This window comes from Jatropha curcas, chromosome 11, assembly GCF_041381405.1.
Source record: "Jatropha curcas cultivar XTBG-Jc1 chromosome 11, XTBG_Jcur_1.0, whole genome shotgun sequence".
In the NCBI taxonomy this organism is placed as follows: Eukaryota; Viridiplantae; Streptophyta; class Magnoliopsida; order Malpighiales; family Euphorbiaceae; genus Jatropha; species Jatropha curcas.
In genome coordinates this window covers 6,157,831-6,172,314 of record NC_143161.1, presented here as the reverse complement: position 1 = coordinate 6,172,314, position 14,484 = coordinate 6,157,831, and the positions used below count along the sequence as shown (strand labels likewise).

At 30.7% G+C, this 14,484-nt stretch overlaps 2 protein-coding genes across 2 annotated transcripts; one reads left to right on the top strand and one right to left on the bottom strand.

Moving 5' to 3' along the window:
* Window positions 1-1,439: 1,439 nt before the first annotated feature.
* Window positions 1,440-4,360, bottom strand: LOC105632774 (ribulose-phosphate 3-epimerase, cytoplasmic isoform). The gene is made up of 8 exons (XM_012215218.4): window positions 4,106-4,360; window positions 3,982-3,986; window positions 3,172-3,234; window positions 2,974-3,080; window positions 2,755-2,852; window positions 2,525-2,617; window positions 2,384-2,425; window positions 1,440-1,710 (listed from the first exon to the last, which is right to left on the bottom strand). Exons 1-8 carry the CDS (start codon window positions 4,220-4,222, stop codon window positions 1,561-1,563), a joined length of 675 nt encoding a protein of 224 aa, XP_012070608.1. The 5' UTR covers window positions 4,223-4,360; the 3' UTR covers window positions 1,440-1,560.
* Window positions 4,361-11,177: 6,817 nt separating this feature from the next.
* On the top strand, window positions 11,178-14,484 carry LOC105632770 (hypothetical protein). The gene is made up of 3 exons (XM_012215215.4): window positions 11,178-11,642; window positions 13,374-13,454; window positions 13,675-14,484. Exons 1-3 carry the CDS (start codon window positions 11,480-11,482, stop codon window positions 14,136-14,138), a joined length of 708 nt encoding a protein of 235 aa, XP_012070605.1. The 5' UTR covers window positions 11,178-11,479; the 3' UTR covers window positions 14,139-14,484.

The following is a 14,484-nucleotide window of genomic DNA, read 5'->3' as shown; positions in this document are numbered from 1 at the left end:
TTTTGAAAGGGGTATTCACTCCAATCATATCTTAAAAGAAAGGTTAGAAGGTAAACACTTAGCATATAGCTAGCTCATTTTAACCATCATCCATTGATCACGTACCTATCTCGTAATACAGGACAACGGAATCAAAATTCTGATGCCTTTCCCTACTGAAAAAAATTCTTAAGGATGCCCTCTAAATTCACAATTAGAAATCTGCAAAAAGTTGCAAATAAAAGAGGGTGGGGTGGCAGAGATGTTAGTTGATGATAAAAGAAACCTTTAGCCTTTAGAAGCTCAGCTCTCCCCTGCTATAATTACATCTTTCACTTTTAGCCCAAGTACCAAAAAGAATTCCTCCTTATTTCTATTTCTTCGTTTGTAGTTGTACGAATAAGCAAATAAACCTCTTTGTTTGGAAAAGCACGTGATGACACTTGCTGCCCACTAGTTTTGTCACTAGTATATGTAATTATATAAATATGGAGGATGCTTTAGCTGGGAGACTGAGATATGATTATAAAGACGATGGGATTTATGGAGTACGAGTACACACAATACAACAATGTCTCTCACATGGACCAACAAAAAGTGAAATGCTTTATCATGTGGGAGTGAACAATCAAGACAATCAATGTGATTCAGAAAATCAAAATATTATCTCAAAGGAATAAATATTATTCAAGAAAAGAAGAAAGAGCATAAAGATTTACAGGTAGAGACTGATTAATTGCAAAAGGGATTTCTAACAAAAAAGAAAAGAAACGATGCAGGGGTTTATGTTCTTATGCAAATGGAGTACCGGACAAATCAAACTTTGCCAGTAATTGAATGTATGTCTTGGGATCGAATATAATGAACTTTAATGATTGTTTACTGAATATTTGCCTTTACCATATTCAGTTGCACTCAGTGTAGTTCTATCAAACATGCATCCAGCGTTAAACAGAAACAGAGTAAGAAGTAACATGTCAAAGGTAAACCTAAGTTTAGAAACCCCACATCATCGAGAAATTTGATATCTTATTTCAGAATTTATCTAATCCATAAGAGAGATAAAAAAAATTAAACAATTCCTCTTAATATTAGAAATTAAGACAATAATACAGTATAAAATATCCAAACATTTCTGATAATCCAACATTAAGCAGAACATTTCCATGCTGAGATAGGTTGCAGAATGGAAGACAATGTATAAGGTAGTAAACCAATCTAGGATATCAACAAAATGTAAGATTTGATTCTTCAATAATCATACTATTGAAATAAAATTCTCACCATCAGTCTCAAGAAAGGTATGATTAAGCAAAAAGATAGATTTTATTGGAGAATTGCGATCCACAACCACAAGTTTCACACGACATGTATCATTTTATTCAGACCTTAATAAAGGCCTTTTGCGGGTCATTGTGATACAAAGTTGCGTGGAAGTCAGAGAGTGATGTGGACATGAGTTGATAACGACCAAAATCATAGGAGTAAATTCCAATATAAAAAAAAAAAGAGTACAATCTTTATAGGCATATATCGCTGACAATCCAGCCATGGTGTATTTTGCCTGTGTGAATATCAATTTTATTTCTGACCTTCCTCAACACTCTTTCTCATAAGTGATATTACATGGGCTGGCTCAGGGGCTCCAAACACTGAACTTCCTGCCACAATGCAGTTTGCACCTGCTGAAGCAGCCATGTCAATTGTCGAAGGCCCTAAACCACCATCAACCTGCAGAAAGGTTGTACACATTTCAGTCAGTTGTCATGCAACTAAGCATCAAGTAAATGATCCTTTATCAATTTCTTTGAGAGAGACACACACAAACAAGAGAGACAAAGCAGAGGCCAACCTTATCTTTGAATTTTTCCTCCTAAGAGTAGGGATTTGTAACATATAAAATAAACAGAACCAGGAGGAAAGTTGGGAAATGAAAGTAGAAATTCATTAGCTTTATAGCATGATGTAATGAATTAAGAATAAATAGGTAACCTAACAGCTGTCTGAAAAAGTAGAAGAGTCGAAGAAACATGAGGATACCTATATATGAAAAGGTTAGTATTAGATATAAAACCAAAGTATTAGAGATAAAACCAAGCAACCATTACTCACAATTCGAGAGTATCATAAATTTTCTTAACAAGTAAAATGAAGTACTTGCAGTAGAGCAATGGATGAGAAATTTTCCAAAATACTCTTAAAAGTTCCCAAGAGTTATGTAGAGGTTATCAAGTTTGATTAAGTTTTGAAATTCCACAACCAAAAAAATTAACCATAGGTACTAAGCAAATAAAAAAAATACCTATCTAAAGGAAAGCCAGGGAGACAGAAAGTTAATTAATTCCATAAGATGCCTGTAAGATAAATAAAAGACTACAACATAGAGATAGTGCAATGGAATCACCTCTATATCAAGGGATGGATACTTGTTCCTCAATGTCTTTACCTGATAACAGGAAATAAAAAGAAGGTAAGGCAATCAAGAAAACATGGTAATCCAACATGAATTTGGAAATGAGAATGAGTAAGAGGGGCGTCATGACACCTTATCCATCATATCTGGCATGAACTTTTGTCCACCAAATCCAGGTTCCACGGTCATCACAAGTACCATTTCCACAGGATTTTCAGATTCAACCTGCGAGTTTAAAACAAAAATATTATGTATTCCAGGAATTCCCATTTTCCTTGCACAGAGTATCAAATCAACCCAAATTGCCAACATAAAAACAGGCAATATTCATTTATTAACAAGATTGAAAGAAGAAATTATACCAAGGGATAAACTTCTTCAATAGGAGTTCCAGGTTTTAATGCTACACCAGGCCTCATGCCGTTTGACTTGATTTTCTGGATCAGTTCTTGCCAATTTTCTGCAAAATGCACAGAAGACCTTTCCATGAGTAAAAAGAGGACTGGCAGATTGGGAGAAATAAGAGGGCAATTAAATTTTTAGGCTTTGAAGAAATATATGCAGAGGGGGTAATAACCAACCTTTGGATACCTCAACATGAAATGTAAATCCAGAAGCCCCTGCTTTACCGAAAGACTTAACATAGTCAAGAGGATTTGTAACCATAAGGTGGCAATCCAAATATGCCCTGCAATAGAGCATAGGTTCCTTAGGTCACAGTAGTTAACACTGAAAGAATACGGATGTCAAAAGTATCAAATTAGGTAAGATGACATTACTTTGTGTGTTTTCTCAAACTCTCAATTACTGGAGCACCAATAGTTAGATTTGGAACAAAGTGCCTATAAGAAAACGAAAATGAATATAAATTCCTCCATCAACAAAAACAATAACAGGATCAGTGGTACAAAGAGAATACATTTATGCATCTTAATAAGCCATAGAAAATCAATACTAAAAACATGACCAAGTTATATACCAGTTTTGAAAAATTTCAATTAAAAATCACATAAAACCATACACCACATGTAACACTGAAGTAGCACAATCAAAAGGAACAGTAAAGGAGACATTCTGCTCAATCTCATGTTATTTATGAAGTACCTACTACCTAGAGAATTATCTCACTTTCTTTCCACAAAATTCAGTATTTCTTGAACCAAAATATTAACTCAGGAAACGCTATCTTGCTTCTCCCATAATTGAAATAGGTTTAACTTCTACAATTTTGTAAAGACATTGACCTAAACAGAACAGAAGACTTAAACTTATCTTCCTATTTTTTTTCGCCCCTTTAGAGTTTACTAGATATTGAAGTTTCCTACTTTTCCTATGTAGAAAGAAAGGAAAAATCATGCTTATTTACAGCAGATGACTGGGTGGCAAATTACAAATCAGTTTTCTGTAATAGAAAAGGCTCTCAAGTTGCTCCATTCATCAACAAAATCATTCATAAAAAAACTGATGACGTTATATGGAATTTCATTCCAAAGGGTACCGGAAAAGAACCAGAATTTGAAGAATCCAATCGGTATCAACTCAATTTCAATACCAGAATAATTTGGCATATGCAAAAGAATCAAACATACCCATCCTGCACAAAAAGAAATCTTATATTACTTCTTACAAAATTCATTAAACAAACATAGTGTAATATTAATAATATTCAAACAATCAAAATCAAAGTAAATGAAGAGAGGAGAAAGAACTTACCATGATATCCATGTGTAGCCAATCAGCACCGCAATTGAGCATGCGTTCCGCCTCCGATGCCAAATTCGCGAAATCCGATGAGAGCATCGATGGTGCGATTTTTGCCGTCACCCCCATTTCCCGATCGTTGACCCGATTCCACTGGTTGCGGGTTCGGATTTTAGGTGAAGAACGTGGATTTCGTAGATTAGGGTTCGTTTGGAAGTCGCTGAAACGCAGTCGTTTAAGCGTTCAAATATTTGAATCTGTTTGTCCCTGCCTACCTCGGTCCATTCACTCACCAATCTTATTTGACTTCTGATATTATAAAAGGACAAGAGTAATCCTACCTGTAAAACGCCATCGTTTCCCTGTTAAACATTTGCTATTTTTAGACTGCACATTCCGTCCGTCCATTCGGTTCACATCAAATCAAATCGACTTAAACTGAATGAATAGAATTTTTTTTTTCAAAAAAATCAAACTAAAATTTCTTTATAACTGAATTAATATTTACACCATGTTTTTCATGTTTAATATACACTTTCTTCTTATTATTTTTAACTTTTTTTTAATATCCTATTATCTTGAAAACAATTACTTTTTTTTTTACTATGAATAGTAAAATTATAAATTTTAAGGCTGTTGTATAATATTAATTTCAAAGTTAAGTGCATTTTTTATTTAGTATTAAGAATATTTTCAAATTATATATTTAAAAATAACTTTTTAGGTGATGGCTATAAAATATCAAATCTTGATCAATAAATGTACTCAAATGGATATTTTTTTTAAAAATATATTTTCCATACAATTATGACTTCAAAATTCAGTATCCTTTGTTTAATAATTTTTTATATATAACATTTGAATGATAGGTGGTTGAATCACATATTCACTATTTATTTAAAAAATAATTAAAAAATATGGAAGTACAACTTTATATCTAATTGATATAATTATTAGAATTATTATATCATTTTCCTTTTTCTTATAATCAAATCAGAATCTATTGAATGAATAAAAAAATAAGGTTGGGACAAAAACATGCACAAGAAGGAGACAAGAGAAGCAAAGTGAGAAATGGCCTAACATGCAAGGGAAAGGGAAGGGACAACATAATTATTACGTGATTAGATGATTAATCTGTTTTTTGTTAGGTTAATTTGGAATTAATTAGGGAAATTTTGAGTATTATAATTAGTGGGTTCATATCTTCCACATAAGCTGTATTTGGATGATTGGGGTTGGAGTCCCCACCAAAAGCAAGGCCCATGTCTAATAATGCCACCTCCCCCCATTTATGTCTTTTTCAGGTGTGATTCTTTTCTTAAATAGTATTTTTCTTTATTAGATAGATCCATTTTTCCAATAATTATTTTTGAGTTGGTCCAATATGTTGTTTTGGAATACCAATTGTCATCATCTTCCTTTATGTTTTTGTTTTTCTTCTTTTTCTCTCATCACTACCCTCACCTCTTTCTTTTATTTTAATTTTCTTTTTTTTATTTCTTGTGTTTTGCAATAGCTTTTAGCGTTTTGAGTAAACACCGCATTTTATAGTATTCGGTATCATAACGTTTGAACTAGTTTTTAACCTCTGAGTAAACACCGCATTTTATAGTATTCGGTATCATAACGTTTGAACTAATTTTTAGAGGTTAAAGTATCGCTTTATAAAAAGTTAACCCATATAAAATTTAGCATTTGGCTTTTTATAAATAGCTACTCAAACAGCTAACAGCTACCAAAACAGTTGATTTTGGCGAATACACTCTTAATATGAAATAATTTCATTTTGATTTTTGAGGTTGATAAATACCTTTTCTTGTAAATATTTTTTTATATATAAAAATTTTGACTTATAAAAATTGTTTATTGAATTGATATATTTACATTTTTTATATATACAAATATATAAAATTCATATTTTTTAACCTTATAATATAAATTATCTCAATTCAATTTTACTTTTAAAAAATTAAAATTATTTTGATTTTACAAGTATATATCGTATCAAATGAATTGATTGTTTACTTATTTTTAATGAGTCGAAATGAAATATAATGCAATATAATTAAAAAATATTTTCCGTTTATATATTAAACTGAATATTTCACACTAAAAATCTTTAATTCCATTGCATTTTATAAATTTTAGTACGACTTACTAAACATAGATATATATGCCACTAATTCTATATTCTATCTCCTTTTTTTATAATATTTTTCCATCAATTAATTAATTTGTTGTTACAAAAGCATCAAGGAGTGAATATGGTATTTCTACAAAATTATAGAAGTTGTTAGAAATAGTTGTTTAGACAGCAATTGGTTTAGATGATTTGGAATCAGAACTCCACGTAAGCACTTAATAAGATTGTATTAAATAATTTATTTTTTAAAATCTATGGGGAAAATGTGTGATAATACAAATTATAAAATCCAATTTTGGTTATAATAATTAAAATACTTGGTTAGTATTCCTAATCCATTTTGCTTGTCTTGTTTATGATGTTTTTGATGAACTGGCATATTCTTTCTGTAGCACTTTTAACACTAATCATTCTCATTTAAAAAATAAAATGCATATTTTCCCATAAAATACATTGAAATCATATAATTTTAGAAAATTAATTTCTTAAAAGTGAACTTCCGGAAAAAAGAAGTAACTCTCAGAGAAATAAACTATCTTAAGCCAAATAAGACCACATAGACATCAATTAATCGTAAAATATTATATTCATTTCACCATTGAAATTTCAAATTTATATTTATTTCTACCTACAGGTTATGACTTAGTTGGCAACGCAGGCTAAATATGTGGAAAGAATTTTTAGGTTTGATTTTCATTGAGAACACCTGTACTGAGGAGCGAAAAACGCTAATTGTGACTAAACCCCGAACCAAATTTAGTCAGTCTCAGTACTGGGTCCGGATATCCAGTGGTTTATACGATTCAAATTGGGTTCTAATCTTATAATAACTCAACCTTATAATAAAATCTTCCAGGCAATCATAATTAGCAAGTATAAAACTTATATTAAGGGGAGAAAAAGGCATGGTGCCACGATTTTTCTAGATAAGATAGTTGAAATTATTATGACTTTGGAGAAGGTATGATCGCAGCCATTAGAGAGTTTATTGGTCTTCAATTTGATGTTTATTGTACACATCTTCTTCCCACTTGCCAAAATATCCAACTAGCAAAAGATCAAAAAATTTCACTAAAGACAATAATAATGATTGTGACATTTAAATTTAGGTTATTCCCAATTTATTTTTACAATTTTACATAAGGTGATTGGCAGATTATAAGGTGGGTATTAGGGTTGTTTCTTTCAATTACATATACACTCTACAATGTTATTACGTCTTCCTGTAACTAAAGATATTGAATGAAACAGTCGGATTATGAAAGTGAACTGCATTGTTTACTGTTATTATTGAAAGGATTTAACCTAAATACCGTATCTGGTTCAGTGAATAGATATATAAGAAAAAAATAGTAATAATACAGTAATTCCATCGTATTAAAATTAATATACGGAGTATCTAAGTCAAACTACTAAAGGATTACAAAATAAAAAGAAATAAGATATAGAAAACTTTGTGAAAGAGATATATACCAAACCCTTAAAATGGAGAAACATAAGTCCATCTAACTTTAATAAAGAAATAAAAATGTTTGTGTATACACACCTAAAATATCTCCTTTATCTTCAATTAGATTTATATGGATACAAGTCAATGGGTGATTCTGTTAAGTAACAAAATTACTATACATAACCTATGTTTAGCAAATGGGTTTAAATGATATCTATTCAAAGTCATTTTCAAGCCAACATTTTTGTGGTTGACATGCAAGCTCACACCCATGTGTACGCTATAATGTTAGTAATATGTATACGCAAACTTTGGAAAAAAAATCCAATAATCCTGCAATTTCAAATTTCAATAATAATTATGTGTTTCGTTGAATGAAATATGAAAGTATAGAGTTCATGGTGAAATTTATACATTGAATATCAAGTGGGTTCAACTATCTTATTCCAAATGGATATATGTATGAACTTGCATCAGTTGTAGATATCTTATGTGACTCAAGAATAGTGACATTTCTCCTATCCTGTCACATTGGAAACAGAAAACTTAGCAGAAGCCTTATGCATAAAGGTAATAATTTTTTGGTAGATTTTATAGAGTTATGTTTTTTTTTTTTTTAAGTTCCATGCGTGTTCAGGTTCATATCCGCTTTTACGATCCACGCAGGGTAAAAATTTAATTAATTTTCGCTCATCCTCGAAAACAAAAAGGCCGGGAGAGTTTACTTTGCATAATATCAAACTCATATATAGAGTTGTGTGTTATTACTCTATTATTAAGGTTAATGAATTTATTAAAAGGAATTAATAGTTAGAGGTCCAAATCAACATGCATGAACTGCAATATTAAGTTTAAACATTCAATTTAGGAAAATATTTAATTAGTAATAGATGCATGATTTAGATTTCAAAAATTCAATTCAAGAAAAAGACCAGTGTACACTTAAAAATATTATATTATTTTAGAAGGCTAATTATAAAAGTCTAGAACAGAAAATCACATCTAATAATACTAATATATATATATAAGGTTTCCCATGAAAATAACACTCTTTATACTTCTATATAAGTATATATAATACATCATTACCAGCAATACCCAACTGATTTTAACAACCACAATACCCCTTTTCCCAAATTGTCCTTTTCTTATTAAGTGGAACAAAGATATTTATCAAAGAGGAAAAAAAAAAAAAAAAGATGGAACAAATAATAGTGGGGAATTATCAAAGTGACTAAGCCATTGTTATAACTTTATCAAGCATAATATTCACTTATTTAAAAAAATTTATATAAGCTTTTATTTATTTATATTTGTTAGAAAAGAAAAATTCGTTAATTTTACTTTTTTAATATTCATTATTAGAGATATACTTTAATAATTTTAAAGACACGGATTAGATTAAAAAATCATAATAATATTGTAAACTGTACAATAACAACTAATTTTTCTTTTAAAATAAATCGAATTCGAGATATCTTATTTTCTGCAAAGTTGAATATGAGAAAACATGAAATTATTGATCTCAGACAGCATAAATTTTTTTTTTTTTTGTTTTTTTGCCGTTTTTAGGAAGTAACCAAGGTGGTTGAGGCAGCTAAGTTGCATGAATCCAAATTCTATTCTTGATAGGTGGCCAAAGGCATCAATCTTTTTTTTTTTTTTTTTTTTTTTTTTTTTTTTTTTTTTTTTTTTGCTGTTTTTAGGAAGTAATGAAGGTGGGTGAGGCAGCTAAGTTGCATGAGTCCAAATTCTATTCTTGATAGGTGGCCAAAGGCATCAATCATTCAAGCACACAATTTAGATTAGAATCTAATTTTCTTTTAGGAAATTACTATTATACCGACATTTGTCCAAAGTTGAAAAATAAAGCATAAGATTCAAAGTTATGGAATGGATTCAAAGCAATAAAAATGCATTTACAATTGTTGGACTTCACACAATTTCCACATGGATAATATTTGCACAATTCCCTATGTTTCAAAGGTCAAGCTTTCGAGCCGACGGCAATAGAGTATAAAGTTTTTTAACATTTTTGCTTATCACTCTAATTAACACTTTAGTGATAAAAATTTTATTGGTAAAAATTAACTAACATTATAGCACTTGTGAGGAGATTTGTAAAAATTAACTTGAGATATCTCACTTCTCATATAAGTAAAAAGATCAATCAGATTACAGTTGATTAAAATTAAAAACGTACTCCTTATATCGATTTAATTTATTCAAAAATATTATTTAACTTGTATTTTAGTATAATTGAATTTCATTGATAAAATAAATAAATAAATAAGTATTACCACTCTTCTTGTCAATTAGACTAACTTATTAAAATTAATTTTAATTTTATCAAGAGGCATGTTGACAAAATCAATAAGATGATGAGACAATGATTAAAAACTATGATTATCAATTTTTTGAGTGAACTTAATCCATTTTTTAAACTTTACATTTGCTTTTAGGTCTCTCCAATTTTGTGAGTTCTTGAAAAGAGGGAAATAAAAAAAAAAAAAAAAAAAAAGGAGACTAAAAGCTTACCATAAGGAGCATATGAGGGAGTAAATTAAGAAACCCTAGGCCCTCAATTACAGCATATAAATTAGCAAACTTTGGACCTTCCAAATTCCACTTGAAGTTGTATATCTTTATCTATTCAATTGATATAATAATTTAAATTTTACTTTCTCTATCATATAAAAACAGATTCTTTCCTTTCTTTTTTTTTTTTTTTCAATTGGTCTCAAATTATAGTTGTATTTACTCTTGGAAAAGTACTTGCTTATTTTTAATTCATGAGCTCATGCACTAAACTAATTTAATAAAAATATTTCATGTAAACGAAGATATCGACATCTTTTCACTCAAAAAAAATTTCTTTTAATTAATAAATAACTATTGACATAGCGTGTAAATGATACGTACATTAAATAAATATTCTTCTTTTCATTTTGTAAGAGAATAATTTTTATAATATCAATAAGCATGTATCATTAGTATCAAATCTTATAACAAACAATTAATTATAGTATGAACCTTTCATGTTTCTATCTAAATTAAGGATTTAAAAAACTTATAAGAGTATATTAGAAAAAATAAAAAATATTAATTTAACTGTATTAATCCAATTTTCTTAACCTATATAAAATCAAAATAAGGTTATTTTAATGGTAAAATTGTAGTATGTGTACTCCCACCCAAAACAAAAATCATAAAAAGAAATAAATAAAACCCATAAAATAAAGCAAGAAAAAAAAAATACAGAGCACATGGAAGCAGACCCAATCAAACCATAAAAAGCCAAACTTTTTTGCCCCTTTGCCCACTTCGTTCTCACTTCCTCTGTGGCACTGAAAAATTTTCACTGACTCGCAACGCACTCATGACTCAGCTGCTAACAGGCCAATGGTAGGAAATCTGTGGGACCCATCAAGCTTTTGCAGGTCTATACACTGTATGTTCACACATCTTGTAACTATACAATACAATACTCTTGCAAAATATAAGTTTATATATTATAACTTCCCTTTCAAGGCCAATCTCTTTTTCTTTCTTTCTCTCTCTTAAAGATTTTCTTTTTATATATTTTAAGCCATTTTATAGTTTCTACTCCTTTACAACAACGCCAAAAAAAAAAAAAAAAAAAGAAAAATAAATAACGCATCCCCTCTCTCTAATGGAGTAAAGGCTGTTTCAGTTTCTTCTCAATACCTGTGATGGTCAGACCGGTGGGTTTTCTGGTTGTGGTGTTTCTTTAAACGGAGAAAAAAGAAGAAGAAGAAAAAAGAAGGAGATGGGTTCTTGCGTTTCTGTCCATAAGGGCACATCAGAGTCAGCCGTGAAACTAGGACTATCTTTTGGGTCTAAAAAAGACAATCATGTGATCCCAGAATCACCTATCAAAGATAAACAAGTTAATGGTGACTATCCTCAAATCAAGACTTTTGAGGACTATGGTATGATCTTAATCTTTGTTTAGTTTTGGTTGCTTATATTATTAAAACAGTGAAATGGTTGTTTTTGGTTTGTGTAATATTATAAAGTCTTTGGCTTTTGAGTCTTTTGACTCTTTTTGGTTTGTGCGATCTGAAATGGGTGGGTTGGACTGGTGGGGCTTGTCGGAGTTGCTTTAGATGTATGACCATATGCTTGAAGATATCAAGAAAATATTTTTATCACAATTAAAGTTTTATTTTTTTGTTAATATTTTATTTTTCTTGTTAAGTAAATAGTTATGGCGCTTTTATGGACTTTAAAGTGGTTTTGAGTCTAATGGATGAATTATGGATGTGCTGTTAGTTGTGGATGAAGATTTGCCTGATTAATTGACTTGTTCTAGTATTGATTTGGTGCTTTGCTTGTCTCTCTCTTTTGTTTTTCAGAAAAAAAAGGGTCAAAGTTGTTTTTGTTTTGTTTGTTTTTTCTAAATATAGATTTTAATGTTTGAGTTTCCTTCTATTTTAGGAAATGTAAGCATGGTCCTATTCTGCAGTGATTGATTTTTTATTTTTGATTTTTTTTTACGTTATGTTAAATTGATTTTTATTTACTATGTTATTTCAAATGGAATTATTTAGTAGCCTAATTTTAGAAAATGAAATACAAGAAAAGAGGATATGGCTATCATATGAGATTGCTCATAATTTAAAATTGCAGGAATACCATGGTCTAGAAAATATCATACCAAAGTAGAGAAGGAATTTTTTTTTTTTTTTTAATGGAGTTAGTACAATTAATGAACCCCACTGCAGTTTTGCAAAAGCAAAGTCTCTTTTTCAATTCCTTTTCATTTGAATTTTCTTATTGTTCTGCAAGAATGGTGATGCAAATTTTCTGTTAAGGAGATCATATAATTGGCAATATGTCGGAACTATAGAGCATCAAAGATAAAACCCAGATTGAGGATTTAGTTTTCTTTTTAGCCAAACTGGTTCTTGCAAGAGGTTAGACAATTTGATTGTTTCTTTGCTTGAATCTGGCAGTACATTAACTTTGGATTCTTTAGCAGCACCCCTTGGCAACAAGTGATCTCAACATTTGTAACCTCTGTTATGCAGACAAGTTATTAACTTACCATCAACGACTTCCTTATCATAATTAATGTTTTAGACTAATTTGTGAATATTGTCTTTGCCTTTTGAAAGTATGCACCTATGTGGGGCCATTAGTTATTGGCACATTGATGATCATGTGTCATGTGGCATATGGTAACCATTCTTGAAGAGACTGGAGAAAATATGGTCCACAAATTTGGGAATGGACCTACCAATTAATATCTTAAATTCATAAGATTTTTTGGGAATACTGTAAGGAAAATGTGCAGGACCACCAGGAAAGATGATGCTGTAAAATTTAACTGATTACTGTAGCAGTTTTATGTATCTTCCCAATTCATTGGGTGCCTGACAATGACATTTAATGGTGATTCACATAAGTTATGTTTTTTTTTTTTTTTTTTTTTTTTTCCATTGTCTTCTTTGAACCTCTGCCATAAATCGAATAGAGATGGTGACATGTTTATTTTGTGTGAAATAACTTCAGTAAAATCATAGAAATGATGTATTTTTCAAATTATGCTACATATCCAAGAATGATTAAATTTGCTGTTGTTTCAATTTCTGCTTCAGCTACTCTTTGTGCTTACCCGAGACTTGAAGTTGACATGTATGCTTTTGCTTGCTTTGCAGGTAGCAAAGATGAAGTCTTTTTTGATTCCCAACCTTGGTTAGACTCAGATTGTGATGATGATTTCCTCAGTGTAAATGGTGGTAAGAAAATGGTCTTCTTGTAGAGCATATTTTCCTGAAAGCTTATTACAGGTGGTCATTAGTTTTGTCAGATTGAAATTAACTATACCGGCAGCTTACTTGTTATCAGATTTTTTGGAATTGATTCAAAGTTGAAGAAAGGATTGAATTTTAATTGATTATTGCCAGCCAGTTTTGTCATATTTTGCTAATTACATGATTTTTGGCCTTAACTGTGCAGAATTTACGCCATCTCGTGGCAGTACCCCAGTGCATCATAGCTTTGCCATGGGGACCCCTAAAATCAACAAAACCAATTTGGAGGACAGATCTCCAGCTTCCAAACCTGAACCATCACCAACAGTGAAAAAGAAGTTATCTGAACTTTTCCGGGAGAGTCGGAGAGAGGAGCCAGACACTGATGATCAGCAAACTTCAGACAACCAAAATATCAACAATGGAAAGATAGAAGTCAAACAAACCATTCTTGATGTTCTTCCCAAGTCTGCATCTGGTACCCCATATGTCTCTGGACCTAACAGCGTCTGTAGTAGCGAACGGACTGCTAATGGAGAACCCTTATTTCAGAAGGAGAAATCAATTAAATCTGCACAATGTTGCCTTCCCAGTTTGCTTTCTTGCCATAGTTTTAGTGAGAGGAAGAAGAAGATGAGCCCGGCCATAGCTGTAAATGATAGAGCCTAGTTTCTGGTATCTGTAATGCAATGTAAATGGAAAATGCTAGCATCTCAACACCCTTGAGATATATTAGTTATTTACACCCAAACTTGAGATCGGATCGTGCAACTTCGGAACTTACCTTTTTTTGGATCAAGGGCATAGCATATATAAAGCAACAATGGTGGAAGAAGTTGCATCTTTCAAGTCCATAGATTTTCTTTAGCTCTGGAAGGAAATTGATTGTAAAAAATCTTTCCTGCAATAAGAGAAGACAGTTGATGCCCTTGTAATGAATGAATGATATCTATGTGAGGAAAATTGTACCTTGTAATTAAGAGAATATATATGTTCTTCATCTTGTTCCTCTTTC

Coding starts and splice junctions, on each gene's coding strand:
- LOC105632770 (XM_012215215.4), top strand. CDS start 11,480: ATGGGTTCTTGCGTTTCTGTCCATAAGGGCACATCAGAGTCAGCCGTG. Junction 11,643..13,373: donor CAAGACTTTTGAGGACTATG/GTATGATCTTAA, acceptor CTTGCTTTGCAG/GTAGCAAAGATGAAGTCTTT. Junction 13,455..13,674: donor TTTCCTCAGTGTAAATGGTG/GTAAGAAAATGG, acceptor TTAACTGTGCAG/AATTTACGCCATCTCGTGGC.
- LOC105632774 (XM_012215218.4), bottom strand. CDS start 4,222: ATGGGGGTGACGGCAAAAATCGCACCATCGATGCTCTCATCGGATTTC. Junction 2,853..2,973: donor TCATGTTGAGGTATCCAAAG/GTTGGTTATTAC, acceptor TGCATTTTGCAG/AAAATTGGCAAGAACTGATC. Junction 1,711..2,383: donor ATCCATCCCTTGATATAGAG/GTGATTCCATTG, acceptor ACCTTTCTGCAG/GTTGATGGTGGTTTAGGGCC.